The sequence below is a fragment of the Stegostoma tigrinum genome, chromosome 3, assembly GCF_030684315.1.
Source record: "Stegostoma tigrinum isolate sSteTig4 chromosome 3, sSteTig4.hap1, whole genome shotgun sequence".
NCBI lineage: Eukaryota > Metazoa > Chordata > Chondrichthyes > Orectolobiformes > Stegostomatidae > Stegostoma > Stegostoma tigrinum.
The window spans coordinates 52,016,491-52,034,317 of NC_081356.1; the positions used below are offsets into that span (position 1 = coordinate 52,016,491).

At 40.7% G+C, this 17,827-nt stretch overlaps 1 protein-coding gene across 5 annotated transcripts; it reads left to right on the forward strand.

Annotated features, from left to right (window-relative positions):
- The first annotated feature begins 746 nt into the window (after positions 1–746).
- nfil3 (nuclear factor, interleukin 3 regulated) lies at positions 747–13,026 on the forward strand. Of its 5 annotated transcripts, none has more exons than XM_059645035.1 (3): positions 747–1,019; positions 5,677–5,792; positions 10,741–13,026. In XM_059645035.1, the coding sequence occupies exon 3, from the start codon at positions 10,918–10,920 to the stop codon at positions 12,517–12,519; it is 1,602 nt and encodes a 533-aa protein (XP_059501018.1). In that variant the 5' UTR covers positions 747–1,019; positions 5,677–5,792; positions 10,741–10,917; the 3' UTR covers positions 12,520–13,026. The 5 variants fall into 5 exon arrangements, with proteins under 5 accessions (XP_059501018.1, XP_048383430.1, XP_048383428.1 ...); XM_048527473.2 differs by having other exon boundaries at positions 5,677–5,774; XM_048527472.2 differs by lacking the exon at positions 747–1,019 and adding an exon at positions 1,956–2,654 and having other exon boundaries at positions 5,677–5,774.
- Positions 13,027–17,827: the final 4,801 nt, after the last annotated feature.

The following is a 17,827-nucleotide window of genomic DNA, read 5'->3' on the forward strand; positions in this document are numbered from 1 at the left end:
TCTGTATGGGTTTGCTCCAGGTGTTCTGGTTTCCTCCCATTGTCTAAAGATGTGCAGATTAATGAAATTGGCCATAGGAAATGCGGAGATGGGGGAATGCTGTCCAGAGGTTCAGTGTGGACTTGATGGGTCAAATGGCCTGCTTCCATACTGTAAGGACTCTATGCTTCAGATAGTGGTATGGATTCCTGATGAAGGATGAGGAGAAACAGTTTATTTTTGTTGCAACCAGATAGGGTATCATTTGTTATATTGATCACAGCCAATCTGAACCATGGTAATGAAGTGACTTTAACACATTTTTGACTGGTTGATGTTTTTAAAGCAAATTTTTAATTAATCAAATAAATTCATGGCATCACACAACTTGAATTCCCCTTTAAATAAAAAGGTGTGGGGCTGGAGGAACACAGCAGGCCAGACAGCATCAGTGGAGCAGGAAAGCTGACGTTTCAAGTCGGGACTTTTCAGAAAAAAATGAATTCCCCTTTTCTGTCTTTTGTAACTTCATTTCATTGTTTCAGGCCACCTTAAGCACAAGCTGGCAGTGACACTGCTGGATATTACCTAAATAGCAGTTTAGTGAGATCAGCGCCACCCCCCCCCCCTCCCCCGCGTCGTAACTCTATTTCTTTCCAGTTATGCAACAGCATGTTATACTGTGCCACTTTCCGACCTAACCCAGCTCAATCTCAGCGCCCGCCCCTTACTGCCTTGGTTCCGGCCGCATTGGCCGATCCCCTGCAACTCGCCGGCTGCTCTTTTTCGCTGTGCGGTCGAGCCGACTGTCAATCAGACAGTTTCTTTTTTCTCTTACTCAGAGTAGGTTGTTCGGCTGCTGACCTACTAACACAGATCTCGGCAACCATCAGCATCAGACAGGCGGCTTTGTGAGGAGAAGCACGGTTTCAATGGGAAGTGGGAAAGAGAGGGAAGACGCCTAATGAGTAAAATATAGTTGGATTTTCAAAGCGCAAGACGAACTCTGCCTCGGTACTCAACGATTGCAGTTTCGCGAGGTAAATCCTACTTTGATTTGTTGTTTTCTGAGGTGGTGCATGTATTAGAATAGATTTAATCTCCGTCTAAAAGCGCAAAACTCCAGAGCGGCAGCGTTGTGCGTTTTACTCTGACGAGCAGCTTCTATATATAAATTCTTATATGTTTATAATATCTACCCTTTGAAGAGATACTGACTGTACTATTATGTAACCGCAGAAGCGTTGCTAGCCTTTGTAACGTGGATTTCGGTGATCTGTGACTTGACACAAAACTAAAGAGAGGCGAGAAACCCTGCAAAATAAAAGAACATGATAGACTTAATTTTATAACGAGGAATTAGGATATCTCTATCACAGGTTTCATGGACGTGTGTTATACTAAACAAACTGGGCAATGTGTCAAATGGGATAACAATCGCTTTATGTGGCAAATTCCCCATTCTAGTGTATTTTTATGGCATTATTGCGTTATTAATAGGTTGTTCGCCTGCAGAGCACATCCTGTGCTTTGCACTGTAGGGCTTGTTCTTGTAAACATTGCATAATATAGCCATTATAAACGCTGGCAGCATAAAGAGGCTAAATGGGCGCTTTTGTAATTCTTACATCAGTAAATTAGGACTCGGGGCAGTGCTGTCTTCTTTTCTTTAAAATGTATTTTAAAATAGATAAACAAATATGAGTAACCTTAGTTTTGAAATGGTCATTACTGTATATATAATTCAATCCTTTTAGGAAAGTAAAATTCAGCTATTTCCACAAACCTTGCGTTACTCGCATCAGTTAATTGAGCCACTTAAATGTATCATTCATTGTGGCAACTGACTGTCCTGTCCCTTTGAAGCAGAGCACGCCTATTTGGAAATGTTGCATAATGTTATCGGGAGGAGGAAAAGGTGGAACTCGCAAGGCACGATTTATAGGGATTGTGCAATTTTAACTGTAAAATTATCACAAAGCAGATATGCTTTTAGGAATGAGCTAGGATATTTTTAATGTCGATGTCCAGGAACCCATATAATGACAATTCCAAGGAATAAGCATTTCAATTCTTATTGTCCACCGGAACGTAAGGGAACCCATACATAGCCTCAGGGCGGCATCCTAAAAAAGGCGAAGAAAGCTTCGTGTTTTAAAGTTTTTCTTAGCTAAATGGCGGGGCTTTTCCCTCAGTACAAAGGATTCTGTTGTAGGCGTTGGTGTTAGGAACACGTGAAGGGCAGTGGTTGCATTCCTTTGTTCGGGGTGGATCGAAGTGAAGAGCAAGACGAAGAGCTGAATGAGAATGAATCAGCCGCAGGATCAGCACGGATGCTGCTTTAGTCACGTATCCTGACTTTTACTGTCGCAATCCAATGAAAGGAAAAGAAAACATACATACGCACAGAGGTGCATTATTATGATGAAGCAATCGCTTCAGGATTGGCACATCTTCCCAGAACATTTCATCAGTGCAGTCATAAACAAGCTCAACACTATCAACGCATTGAATAGTATGGGGCGGTGAGACTGGCTGCTATTCACCAGTAATCGGAGAACAGCTTTAAGGCGATCTTTCAAGGACGTCAGTAGTTCTACCTAAGTAGCCCCCGCGCCCCCATCCAACCATTTAATGGACCCAGTTCTTAGTATAACATGTCAACTCTCACAGTGGTAAGTACGTGGATTGCGGCTTTTCTGTATCTGGTGATTTAATAATTAATGGATGAGTGAAGATAAAGCTTTAAATAACTTTTAAAGGTGTAGTTAATGTCATTCATTAATGCAGCCTTCATTTTAAAATAATTTCACTGCCAATTAGTTCCGTTAAGTTTACATTTTATAGCTTTGCTAAAGATTTTTTGCCATCATTGCCATTCTGAATGAGTTTTTTTGGCCACGCTGATAGATATTTTACTTTACTAAATAATAATAAATGCATTGTAGTGTTTAAAATCTATGTAACTGTTATTTTTGACAAGACAGCAAGCCAGAATTGTATGTGGCTGGCGAAAAGGACATTGGTACAATAGCTTTATTTTACCGGTGCTTGGTAATGTTGTCACTAGCAACACTGGATTCGACGGCTGAATTTCAATAAAGGAAAAGTTCTTTAGGTGGCGCCACGATCATTTTCGCCCCTGTACTGTATTTATTCATGGTTGAAACAGAAACCTTTTGCTCTGCCCTAACACCCATTGTTATGCATTCTACATCGTGACAAAATCACAGGAAAAACAATTCAGCAGATTGAGTGAAGTGCACATAAATCACAGCTTTATTCTTCCCTCAACACAGGATTCACCATCACAGTTCTTGACAGGGCCCTCAGTCGTGTTTGACCCATTTCCCACACTTTTGCTGTCATCTCTTCTGCAACATCTGGGGGGGTTCCCTTGGTCCTTACTTTCCATGCTTTAGCATTTGTATCTAAAGGATCATAAGACACCATTTCTGCCACGTCCAGACGTATATTCTCTTCCCCTCCCTTGTCAGCGTTCAGGGATTGTTTCCTCTGAGATGCCCTGATCCACTCCTCCTCCACCACCCCACAGCCCCATAGTGTCTTCCTCTGCATTCGTAAAAGGCATAACACCTGTCGGTTTACATCCTCCCATCTCACTATGCACGACTCCAAAAACAAGTTCCAAATGAAGCAATGATCTACCTGCACTTCACTCAGTCTAGTCTTTGTACTTGCTGCTCACAATGATCTCCTTTACGTTGGGGAAATGAAACAAAGACTGAGTGATCACTTTGCAGAACACTTGTGTTCTCTCTGCAAAAATGACCCCAAGTTTTCAGTTGTCTACGGCTTCAACATATCACCATGTTTTCTGGCCAGAATTTCTATCTTGGACCTGTTGCAGTGCTTCAGCAAAACTCAGCCCAAGCTTAGAGAACAATATCTCATCTTCTACAGCCTTCAGGACTTATTATGGATTTGAATAATTTTAGGGCATGATGCCTTCTTCTATGTTCTTTACCCCTCCCAATGCCCCAGGCCTTGTCATCACATGGACTACTTTTGTCAGAATGAACCAATTTTCACCCACTAATGGTCCCCATAAGCAGCTTTCTTTTTCCCTGACTAACCAATATTTGACTGCTGTTCTGTCTCTCTGGGCTCGGACTTCATCTATCATTCACATAGCTCCCCCCTTCATCCCTGCCTTCAACATATATACCACCTTGTCCTAGCTACAGTCAGTTCTGAAGAAGGTTGGGTTGACCCTATTTTCTCTCCAGTGTTTTGGCCTCAACTGCTTTCTTGACAGAGAATTCCATGGGCTCACCACTCTCTGGGTAAATAAATTTCTCCTCATCTTAGTCCTGAATGACCTACCATTTATCTTTGGATTGTGACCACTAGTTCTGGACTTTGTGGTCATCAGGAACCTTCCTGTTGTATTTTTACCCTGTCTGGTCCTACTGGAATTTGATCGGTTTCCATGAGATTCCCTCATTCTTCTAAACTCCAATGAATATTGCTCTGAGTGATCCAGTTTGCTTTCATAAGTCAGCCCTGCCATCCCAGGATTCAGTCTGGTACATTTTCAGTGTACTCACTCCAAACCCAGAACATCCTTCCTCAGATAAGGAGATCAGAACTGCCCACAGTGCTCCAGATGTTATCTCATCAAGGCCCTGAACAATTGCAACAAGACAGCCCTGTTCCTGTATTTGAACCTTCTCGCTATGAAGGCTAAGTTACCATTTGGCTTTTTCACTGCCTGCTGCACATGCATGCCTGCTCTCAGTGGCTAAGTTCAAGGATACCCAAGTCCCATTGCACCTCCTTTTTCCCATTCTGTCACCATTTATATAATAGTCTGCCTTCCCGTTTTGCTGCCAAAGTGGATAACCTCACTTTTATCCACATTATACTTCATCTGCCATGCCTTTGCCCACTCACTGACTTTGTCCAAATTGTTACTGGAAGTCATTGTTTGGATTTTTTAACACATTGCACGGTCTATTCAAAAATATAATAAAATAGTATTATTCTTGTATTTTAAAAGTAGAAAAAGCAGTCATGGTTAAAGTTAAACATTTACATCAAACTTAGAAAATTTCACTTTGGAAACTTTGTTTTATTCACAAGGTCTTACATACAATCATAAATACAAGAATTATTGTACTTAAACTGGCAGACCTAGATAAATAGCCAGTTTAAATTATCACCAATCTCACCAGTTTAAGTAAAATTTGATTATTTAAAGTGGTCACACTAATGTGACTTAGTTCATGAAATATGTATTCTTTGCATGACTACGCAATTGCAATGCCTTGAAAGTACAATATGAATATGTTGGAATGAATGAAATATGAGAGATTCAATTAGTTGAATGAGACATTAATACATTAACTTTATGATCAATGCTAATAAACAGTTTAGTAAATAAGCAATGTACAATTTAACAAAAGTGTAATCATTACTGAAACAAATCTTCTGTTCAGTTTATCTCTGTAAAAACACAAATAAAATGGTTTTCAGCTTCTTTCAAGAAAACATTTTATAGCTTGGAAATGAAACAAAACAGGTTGTCGCAAATAAATATAATTTTCAAGAATGTATTAGTGTTCATTATCTAGGTACCAGCACTTTACACATCTCTCAACATTTAAAAACATTTCTACATTCTGTAACTGTACCACCTTTATCGATGTTGGGAATTTTTTTATTCATTCATAGGATGTGGCATCGCTGGCTAGGTCAGCATTCATTGCTCATCTGTAACTGCCCAGAGGAATTTGAGAGTCAACTACATTTCTATGGATCTGGAGTCAAATGTAGGCAAGACCACGATGGTAGTTTCTTTCCTTAAAGCATATTAGTGAACCAGATGCGATTTTTCAGACAATCAACAATGGTTTCATGGTCATCATTACACTTTTCATTACAGATTTATTTTTTGTTGAATCAAATTCCACCATCTACGATGGAAGGATCCACACCCAAGTCCCCAGAACATTTCCTGTGTCTCCAGATTAATTGTCCAATGATAATACCCTAGGCCATCACCTCCCCTTAATGCAATACTAAAATATGAATGATAGATGTTCTCTCTATTTATTATGAAATTACTGTTACACTCATTTCAATTTTCTGTCCAATTGAAATGCAACCCTCATTTCAGTCACCTTATTCCTGTTCATTCATAAACATTGAGAAATATAGTGCAATAAAACCTTGGACCAGCACTGTTAAACTTTGTAATTTCCAATTATATAATTGCTACAGCCATTTGTAAGTAAATATGATACAATAAGAAAAGTTGCGGCAAAAGCACAGCAGATCTGGCAGCATCTGTGAAGAGAAATCAGAGTTAACGTTTTGGGTCTGGTGATTCTGAGGAGGGGTCACTGGACCCGACATGTTAATTCTGATTTCTCTTCATAGATGCAGCCAGATCTGCTGAGCTTTTCCAGCAAATTCTGTTTTTAGAACATAGAACATAGAACAGTACAGCACAGAACAGGCCCTTCAGCCCACAATGTTGTGCCGACCATTGATCCTCATGGATGCACCCACAAATTTCTGTGACCATATGCATGTCCAGCAGTCTCTTAAATGACCCCAATGACCTTGCTTCCACAACTGCTGCTGGCAACGCATTCCATGCTCTCACAACTCTCTGCGTAAAGAACCTGCCTCTGACATCCCCTCTATACTTTCCACCAACCAGCTTAAAACTATGACCCCTCGTGCTAGCCATTTCTGCCCTGGGAAATAGTCTCTGGCTATCGACTCTATCTATGCCTCTCATTATCTTGTATACCTCAATTAGGTCCCCTCTCCTCCTCCTTTTCTCCAATGAAAAGAGACCGAGCTCAGTCAACCTCTCTTCATAAGATAAGCCCTCCAGTCCAGGCAGCATCCTGGTAAACCTCCTCTGAACCCTCTCCAAAGCATCCACATCTTTCCTATAATAGGGCGCCCAGAACTGGACGCAGTATTCCAAGTGCGGTCTAACCAAAGTTTTATAGAGCTGCAACAAGATCTCACGACTCTTAAACTCAATCCCCCTGTTAATGAAAGCCAAAACACCATATGCTTTCTTAACAACCCTGTCCACTTGGGTGGCCATTTTAAGGGATCTATGTATCTGCACACCAAGATCCCTCTGTTCCTCCACGCTGCCAAGAATCCTATCCTTAATCCTGTACTCAGCTTTCAAATTCGACCTTCCAAAATGCATCACCTCGCATTTATCCAGGTTGAACTCCATCTGCCACCTCTCAGCCCATCTCTGCATCCTGTCAATGTCCCGCTGCAGCCTACAACAGCCCTCTACACTGTCAACGACACCTCCGACCTTTGTGTCGTCTGCAAACTTGCTGACCCATCCTTCAATTCCCTCGTCCAAGTCATTAATAAAAATTACAAACAGTAGAGGCCCAAGGACAGAGCCCTGTGGAACCCCACTCACCACTGATTTTGTTTCTGATTTACAGTCTCCATAGTTCTTTTGGTTTTTATTTGCAAGTAGACATTATTGCAAGGGATTTCAGTTTATAGTTAAATGTTTAAACGACATGCTACACGAATAATGTTGTGTGAAGAAATGAAAATCTGCATTGAAGGAAATAAATAATAATATGAAATAAAGTTTTATGGCTTATTCCTCTAGAATTGAAAGTGTTAAAGATGACTGATACATGCCACTGATGATTATATTAAATGAGAGTGGTCTCTCCGGAAGGCAGACAAGGGTGGGGGATGGAAAACGTCTTGGGTGGTGGTGTCGGATTGTAGATGGCGGAAGTGTCGGAGGATGATGCGTTGTATCTGGAGGTTGGTGAGGTGGTATGTAAGGACGAGTACTATAGACCTCAGTTCTTAACTATCCAAGCTTGATGCTCTTTGAGTCAGTCAAGGCAGTTGTTTTTGTGTAAAAGGAGTGCAATTAATTTGTTAGAAAATTAAATGGAGACTCAGAGTGACTAATTACTTGGTAACCATGTTAAATAAAACCTAAATTTGTTCGACCTCTTAACCTGAAAGATATAATTTTTATTAAGTTTTTAAAGATACTTAATTATTTCAGTTAATATTTTATAGTTAGCTGGAACAGGTTACTCTCTTAACGATCTGATGGTGGGAAAAGAAAATTAATGACTAAGTATTTACAAGCGTTCAATTCTGCTTTAGATGCACTTGGATGAGTAAACAGTTTCAATACTATAGATAACAAAGTGTGAAGCTGGATGAACACAGCAGACCAAGCAACGTCTCAGGAGCACCAAAGCTGACGTTTTGGGCCTAGACCCTTCGTCAGAGAGGGGGATGGGGAGATGGTTCTGAAATAAATAGGGAGAGAGGGGTGGCGGACCGAAGATGGATAGAGCAGAAGATAGGTGGAGAGGAGAATATAGGTGGGCAGGGGATAGGTCAGTCAGGGAAGGACAGACCGGCCAAGGAGGTGGGATGGGGTTGATAGGTGGGAAATGGAGGTGCGGCTTGAGGTGGGAGGAGGGGATAGGTGAGAGGAGGAACAGGTTAGGGAGGTGGGGACGAGCTGGGCTGGTTTCGTGATGCAGTGGGGGAGGGGACGAGCTGGGCTGGTTTTGGGATGCAGTGGGGGAGGGGGAGATTTTGAAGCTTGTGAAGTCCACATTGATACCATTGGGCTGCAGGGTTCCCAAGTGGAATATGAGTTGCTGATCCTGCAACCTTCGGGTGGCATCATTGTGGCACTGCAGGAGGCCCATGATGGACATGTTGTCTAAAGAATGGGAGGGGGAGTTAAAATGGTTCGCGACTGGGAGGTGCAGTTGTTTATTGCAAACCAAGCGGAGGTGTTCTGCAAAGCGGTCCCCAAGCCTCCGCTTAGTTTCCCCAATGTAGGGAAAACCACACCGGGCACAGTGGATACAGTATACTACATTGGCAGATGTGCAGGTGAACCTCTGCTTAATATGGAAAGTCATCTTGGGGCCTGGGATGGGGGTGAGGGAAGAGGTGTGGGGGCAAGTGTAGCACTTCCTGCAGTTGCAGGGGAAGGTGCCGGGTGTGGTGGGGTTGGAGGGGAGTGTGGAGTGGACAAGGGAGTCGCGGAGAGAGTGGTCTGTCCGGAAGGCAGACAAGGGTGGGGATGGAAAACGTCTTGGGTGGTGGTGTCGGATTGTAGATGGCGGAAGTGTCGGAAGATGATGCGTTGTATCCGGAGGTTGGTGGGGTGGTATGTAAGGATGAGTACTATAGACCTCAGTTCTTAAAATTGAAAGCAATTTCACAAATATAATATAAACTTTAAAAAAACAAAGTGGAGATTAAAGAAGCAATCTTATTTCATTGTTGGGAGATCATGTTGCATCTGCGCAGGAATTGGTTAGGCCCACTTTTGGAGTACTGCATTCATTTCTGATCGTCCTGCTGTGGGAAGAATGTTGTGAAACTTGAAAGCGTTCAGAGAAGTTTTACAAAGATGTTGCCAGGATTGGAGGGTTTGAGCTATAGGGAGATGCTGAACAGGCTGGGGCTATCTTCCATGGAGGTTGAGAGGTGACCATTCAGAGCTTCATAAAATCATGAGGAGCATTGATAGGGTGAATAGCCAATGTCTTTTCCCTGAGGTGGGGGAGTCCAGAACTAGAGGGATTAAGATGAGAGGGGAAAGATTTAAAAGAGACCCTAATGCTGGACCATGCGGAGCTGGAGGAACGTAGCAGGCCAGATGGTTATTTTACCTTGTTTTCTAACGATGAGTTTTTTACTTTATCATTTCTTTGCAATGTATCTTTGTTTGCTTAGTTATCAGTGTTCTGGCCTAAAATCTTGTTGCTCAGGACTCTAGGTCTCTGTACATTGAATTGGAGAGTCTGCAAAGGGAAAGATGCAGCTTCAAGTATAGTTCATTAGGAACAATTAATTATACAATAGGGCTTCCCCCATTCCTTGGTGTCTTGAGAATTCAAGATCTTTAAGAAGTAATTTGTCCATAGAGGGTCTGTATTTAGTTGGGACCATCAAAAATTGTTGGTTTTAACACGACTTACAGATAATGGAGGATTAGCTGAATTGTGGATTTGTTAAAAATGTACTTACTTTTACCTATGGGAGAAATTTTAACCCTCAAAAATAGGTTGGATAAGATATTTTATAAAGTAAATATTTTCAGTACTGATATGAGCCCATCTACTTCTAGCTTTAATAGAGGTGGACAGAAGCCAATTGTAGAAGGTAGGCTAGCAATTTAAATATTAAAAGAAGGTTGAATACCTCATATTTAGCTACCATTCAAAGTTTTTGAGTTGTAAGAAATTCCCTGGAGCTAAGAAGTGAGAAGGATCTTTCTGGTCTCTAGCACTAGGCATATAATGCAAGAATACAATCTGGTTAGCTGAAGCCAGGAAACAGACAACAAACCACTTGGGATCTGCTATTTTTCTGGGTTTACTGGCCACAAACCAGCATCCAGTAAACCCCTCTTGCCTCCCAGTTTATGAAATATGCATTTAACTATGCAGCAATTTCTTTTAGTGTTTTTCTTTTAAATAGCATGTAACCCCATAGCTTGATAAAACTTGGTTTATTACAAATCTGAAGTAATTTTCGATTCAATCTGCAGTTTAGGGATTGGCACCGTATTAGGTTAACTAAGTAAATTAGTTTGTAAGATATTACCTGTAAACCTCTGTGTAACCAGGGCATATGTTTTTCATAAGCACGCGCATACAGATAAATGGCCCAGAAACAAGTTTAACATTGATTTGTTTCAGAATGATTAATAAATATCTACCTACTCTTTTTCAGGTTATCAAAGGGATTATAGTCTGATCAACAAAAATGCCCATGATCTGAGCTCCCAACTGCAAAAGCAATTTATGTAGCTTTGTTTAAAACAAAACTAGCTGTGAAGATCACTGTAAGATTAGGGTCACCGATTTCATTGTGTCATGAATAGTGAAAATGTAGAAATAGAAACCTCTAATGGAAGAAAAACTTTCAGTGATAAATATAATAGAAAATAGTTTAAAAAAAAATCTGCATAATCAGAAACTTGCAAAGAACAAAGCAAACATCATGGAAGCTCAAAGACCAACACTTCAAAATGAACCAACATTGGTTGGATCTTGCATTTCTGGAGAAAAAATGATGGTGTTAGCTCCTGCTTTAGAAAATATGGGTGAATCTTTTTCTGCGGATGACAGCATCCTAAGTGACGACCTGAGCACTGGCTCTCTCAAACAGAAATCTTTAAGCTGCCGAAGAAAACGAGAATTCATACCTGATGAGAAAAAAGATGCATTGTATTGGGAAAAGAGAAGAAAAAATAATGAAGCAGCCAAAAGGTCTCGTGAGAAACGACGTTTGAATGATATGGTTTTAGAGAACAAGCTGATGGCTTTGGGTGAAGAAAATGCACGACTGAAAGCAGAACTTCTTGCTTTGAAACTAAAATTTGGATTAATCACTGCAGCATTTTATGAGCAGGAGATACAAAATCTTGGAAATGCTTCAGGGCCATGTTTTCAAGACTATAAACCCTCTGGTATAAATTTAACTTCTTTTGCTCCTGATCATGAGCGTGGTTTTCTTGGAAATGGATGTATTTCAGTCATTAAACATTCACCACCAAGTTCATTGTCAGATGTTTCGGAAATATCATCAAATGCCCGGGAAAGTCCTCTTCTTCAAGTAGCATGTAAAAGCCCAAAAGGCACCTTCAAGGTCATAAAACAAGAGCCTCTGGAGTTCAAAGTAGATTCTGAAACTTGTTTGCGAGACCCCAGAGAGGGAAATGGTTCTTTTGTGTCATCCATGTATAGAAATTGTATTGGCAGCACCTTCAGCAGGAACTATTCACATTCACCACCTTCCATACAGATTGCTAGGTCATCAAGTAATTCGCCAAGAACATCAGAGGCTGATGACAGTACGTTAGGAAAACCTACATCTGAAGAAGAAGGTGAAGATGAACAGCAAGTGCCTAAAGGCCCAATCTCTCCTCCTATGGAATCCAAAATTGTGCACAATGCCACAGTTAAGGTTCCTGAATCAAACTCTTCTGCACTGCCTCACAAACTTCGTATCAAAGCTAGGGCAATCCAGATTAAAGTGGAGAATGTGGAAGCATATTATGAAACACCAGAGAAACAGCCATCATCTGCCAGTACTATTTCTGCTAAAATGTCTTATCCATTGAACACAGCAGAAATGTTTAAATGCAATGCTTCAAATTCAGTACATCCTGCCTTAGCTCCTTTGTCTATTCAAGTAGCAAACATCAACGATTGGTCTCACAAACCAGAATTTTGGCATCAAAAAGTAAGTGAAGAGAAATTGGAAGGGGCTTATAAACACGTCCGGTTATGTTCCCCTGTTGCACTAGCAAACCAGTCACTTGCTGCTGGAAAAGACTCTACCTTCATTAATCAAGGAGTACAACTGGAATCAGAAAACTTGTACTTAAAACAAGGCATTGCAAATTTAAGTGCAGAAGTAGCTTCACTGAAAAAACTCATAGAAAAGCAACAGGCTGTTACTTCAGACTCTGGCAAAAGCACTACTGAGAAAAGATTTGCCAACTGACGTGGCAAATGAAGTAGAGTGGTTACTTTTATATAATTCTAAATTTTCACTGGAACAATTTTGTTTTTTCATTGTAATCAAATTGTAATTCCTTGCAAATGCTCACATATTGTCTGAATTGTACACCTTGTGATACACCGGTTGTACTGTACAATGGGAGCATTCATTTCTGTAATTTCAATTACTTGATACAAAGCTATGGATGATTCTTCCGTCCTTACGTTTTGTTCAACATCCAATATTGAAATATCATGTATACCCAATTAAACAGTTGATGAACACTGAGACTTGCTTGAATTTTTTTTACTTAATATTTCAGGAATTATCAACAAACAGTGTTAAGTCTGGATATTTTAGCTATTTTAGTTTGAAACGGATAATTGTTCACTTGTAAGCAATGACTTAAGTATCAAAACTGGGAAAGATCCTACGTTTAAGAAAAAGTTCTCCTTGGTATAGAGCACATTTTAGTCAACATTTATCACATGGATGTTGAAGACAGGCAAATTCAACTCATTTACAATATATTTTATAATGTACTGATTGCTTGAATGTATATATTTAGAAACAATTTTGATTATTTTATTACAAACCTTATTATTATATTTTATACTGCGTTTCTTCTTTTTTTGGTCCTTGAGAATATAACATTTACTATCCAGTGTCAGTATCAAACACTTTTAGGTCAATTATATCTAAATCAAAGTTGGCATAACGAAACTTACTTGACCCTATACTAAACAATGTTCCTTATTAAAAAAACCCATATTGCACTTGTTAAGTATATACAAGGTTGAGATAGGCAAGATTTTTAACCAATAAGGAAATTTAAAGTTATAGAGAAAAGGCAGAAAAGTGGAGTTGATGGTTATCAGATAAGCTATGATCTCATTGAATGGTAGATCAGACCCCATGAGTTGAATGGACTAGTTCTGTCCCTACATCTTAAGGTCTTCCAGTCCACATTCATATCAAAATTCCACGTTGATAAAATGAAAGCCGATGTTCAGTACATTATGATTTGAGTAATCAGAGTAAAGTGGGAACTGGATTTATAAACAGTGAAATTTAACCAGTCAAAAATAAGAGGGATGGGTATTTCTGTGGAAATATTGTGCCAGCTGGAAATTGGCTTGTCAATATTGCTGTCAGAGATAATGGGAACTTTTGTGCTCCTAAGATGCTGCTTGGCCTGCTGTGTTCATCCAGCTTCACACTTTGTTATATCAATATTGCTAACATATTTAGCATATTTTGACAAAGAAACAGTTCCAATGTGCAGAAATAACAAAGTGCAGAGCTGGATGAACACAGCAGGCCAAGCAGCATCAGAGGAGCAGGAAAGCTAATGTTTTGGGTCTTGACGCTTTTTCAGAAAACCTCCTCTGATGCTGCTTGGTCGGCTTGTTCATCCAGCTTTACACCTGGTTATCTCTGTATTCTCCAGCATTTGCAGTTCCTACTATCTTTGAAACAGTTCCAATGTACAATCAGTTTTAAAGTTTGGTCAGTAATTTTGCAATAGCCAAATGATTATGGAGCAACTGTTTACCCACCTGATCTGAAGTTCAAGGCACATTAACATACCACTGACAAGCTGTGGTATTCTTACTGCAACTTGTCACTTCTAGAAGGCTAGGTAGTTAGCCTGTTCGTGAGGCCTGTGGGATGGCATGTGTGGGGATGGAGCGAAAATCAATGGGGGACAAGAATAGCTGGAAATAAGCAAGCATTTTGCAGGACCGCGAATTGTCCCAGAAACATAAGTATTTCCTGGTCCCTTTTCCATTGCATTCAACAGTTACTTAAAGCCAAGTGCAAGTTCTACTCATTTGCATCTGAAAATTTTAGTTAATTAGATTTCCTACAGTGTGGAAATGGGCCCTTTGGCCTAACAAGTCCACACTGCCCCTTGGAGCATCCCACCCAGACCTATCCCCTTATAACCCACACACCCCTGAACACTACGGGCAATTTAGCATAGCCGATCCACCGAGCCTGCACATCTTTGGACTGTGGGAGGAAACCAGAGCACCCGGCGGAAAGCCACACAGACATGGGGAGAACGTGCAAACTCTGCACAGACAGTTACCTGAGGCTGGAATCAAACCCGGGTCCCTGACGCTGTGAGGCTGCAGTGCTAACCACTGAGCTTCCATGCCGCCACATCTTAGATTTGATGTGGGAACCCAGTGTACACATTATTTAGTCTTGCTTCTGTTTCTGAAAGGCCATCTGGGGAGAGACCGGAACTCTATGCTCCCATTTCCATGCCCAGCTAAAAGTCTGGGGTATTAATTCCCAACCCAAACTTTAAACTGCAGCCTGCCCAATTTTCAGGCTAGCAATTAAAATTGTTCTTCTACATCCTTACAGTATGATATTTATCAGCAAATTTTCAATTTAGAATTTGTTAGATCAACTTTTGCTATAAAATGCTCAAAATCAAGATACGTGTTTATTGGCTGCATATAACCCGGTTTAATATTTCTCACAGCTGTTCGTGAAGTATTGGCATTAAGTAACAGCATTTAATGCCTTAATGAATAAATACATAGTCTTGTGTAATACTGAGCTAAAAATATCTCAAGTTCAATCCCTGTTCAGTGTTGAGTTAGTTGATTTGAAGCAAAATGTTGTAGGATTTTCTATAGTGTACTTAATAGGAGGTTAATGGTACTCACTATGATGTAGGCACAAATGGTACAGCAATTTTTTTTATCCTTCACAGCATGTTGGCATCACTGACTGGCCAACATTTATTGCCCATCCCTAGTTTCCCTTGACAAGGTAGTGATGAGCTGCCTTCTTGCAATGCTGCAGTCCACCTTGACGGACAATGTCAGTAGGGAGGGATTTCCAGGATTCTGAATCAGCAACAGTGGAGAAAGAGCGATATATTTCCAGGTGTGGGTGGTGAGTGGCTTGGAGGGAATGTGCAGGTAGTGGTGGTGTTCCCATGTATTTGCTAGATGGAAGTGGTCATGGGGTTTGGAAGATGCTGTTTAGAGATTCGTTGGTTATAGACTCGCTCAGCTCTGTCTATCACTTGCTGCTTATGCTGTTCGTCATGAAAATAGTCCTGATTGATGGCTTCACCAGGTATGCCTAGTGCAGGTCCTGGCATACCCTCTTGCACTGTCCATTGAACCAGGGTTGATCCCCTGGCTTGATGATAATGGTTGAGTGGGGGAATATGCTAAGGGATGAGGTTGCACATTGTGATGGCACTCAATTCTGCTGCTACTGATGCCTCACAGTGCCTTATGGGTACCCAGTCTTAATTTATTAGATCTGTTTGAAGTCTATCCCAAAACCATTTTGCACCCTTGCCACCATCAGTGCTTCTTCCTTGTTCAACATGGGGGACTATATTTCATCAGTGGAGGGAGGGGAGTATGTGGTAACCAGCAGAAATTTTCCTTGTCTGTATTTAATCTGAAGCCATAAGATGTTTTGGGGTCCCCTGTCAACGTTGAAGATTCCCAGGGCAACACCATCCCGAATGTGTAGTATGCTAGTATGTCATGCTAGTGGGACAGGGCATATCCAAAGACAGTGATGGTGGTGTTTGGGACATACCTTACAGACAATGTGAGGCTGATGCTTTACTAGTCTGAGAAAGGTCTCCTAATTTTGGCACTAAGTGCCCTAATGTTGGTAGGACTTTGCAGAGGTGACAGCTCTCTTTCTGCCATTGTTTTTTCTGGTGCCTACGTTGATGCCAGGTTGTCCATGGGGTTTCATTTCTTTGGTGAGACTTTGTAGCGATTGGTACAACTGAATGGCTTGCTAGGCTATTTGAGAGGGCAGTTGAGAGTCAACCAGACTGCTGCGGGTCTGTACCTTAGAATCATAGAAATGATACAGCATAGAAGGGAGTCATTTGGCCGATCTTGACCATGCCATCCCAAAGACACCTAGATGCCTTTTCTAATCCCATCTTCCTGCACACAACCTGTGTATCTGCAGCTAACAGCAGTTAAGGTGCAACACAGGTATATTTAAAAGATTTTAAGGCCTCTGCTTCCACCACCAATTCAGACAGCGAATTCCAGACACCCATTATCCTCTTCATGAAGAAGTTTTTCCTTACGTCTGCTCTAATGCTTCTGCCACGTAGCATGAATCTATGACCCTTGGTTTTTGAATTGTCTGCCAAGAACAACAAGTTTCTCCTGTCTACTCTATCTCTCACTCTCAAAATTTTGTATACATCAAACATATCACCCCTCAACATACTCTGTTCCAAAGAAAACAACCAATCTCCTCGCAGCTACAATTCTCCAGAGCTGGCAACATTGTAGTAAATCTTCTCTGCACTCTCTCCAGAGCAATTACATATTTCCTGTAATGTAGTGACTGGAAGTAAATCCAAACCTCCAATTGTGGCCTCACCAATATCTTCAATAGTTTCATCGTTATATCTTTACTTTTGTATTCTATACCTCTGACAATGAAGGAAACAATCCAAATGCTTTCTGTACAACCTTCCATACCTGTACTGCTACCTTTAGGGACCTGACCAGGTTAAGAGGCTGATCTCCTCCCCTGAAGGACATTAGTTTAATGGGGTTTTCTAACAATTGGCAATGGTTTTATGATCTTCAGTGGATACTTAATTACAGAAATTTTCAGTTGAAAACAAATTCCATGAACTGACATGGCACGATTTGGACACACGCTCTCAGAACATTATCTGAGTTTTGGATTGTTTAGTGATAATAGCAGGAGGTCATTGCCACCCATAGGGACCGCATAACGGTAATTTCACTGAACAAGTAAACTTAAGACAAAGGTTAATGTTCCCGAAGCATGGGTTCAAATCCCACTGTAGCAGATAGCGAAATTGGAATTCGTGATTGATTACATCCATGTACCCATTGTCAATCCAGCAGGTCTGGCAGCGTCTGTGCAGAAAAGTCAAAGTTAACATTTTTGGGTCCGGTGACCCTTCCTCAGATGTTCTCTTCCTCTCTCTGATGGGATTTCTTCTCCAATCTTTCTTTATTTCCACTAACATTAATTTCACTGTCATTCCTAGTGTTTGATCAGATATTTGCTAAAACTTGTTTCCAAAGCCATATCAAGTTCTGATGAATGGACATTGTACCCGAAACGTTCACTCTGATTTTTCTTCGCAGATGCTACCAGACCCACTGACATTTTTCAGGAACTTCTATTTTTGTTCCCAATTTACGGCATCTGTAGTTCTTTGAGTTTTTATTTTGTCATAAAAATCTATCTGGTTAACAAACATCATTTCAGGAAGTAAGGCTGCCATTTTCACTGAGATAATGGGAACTGC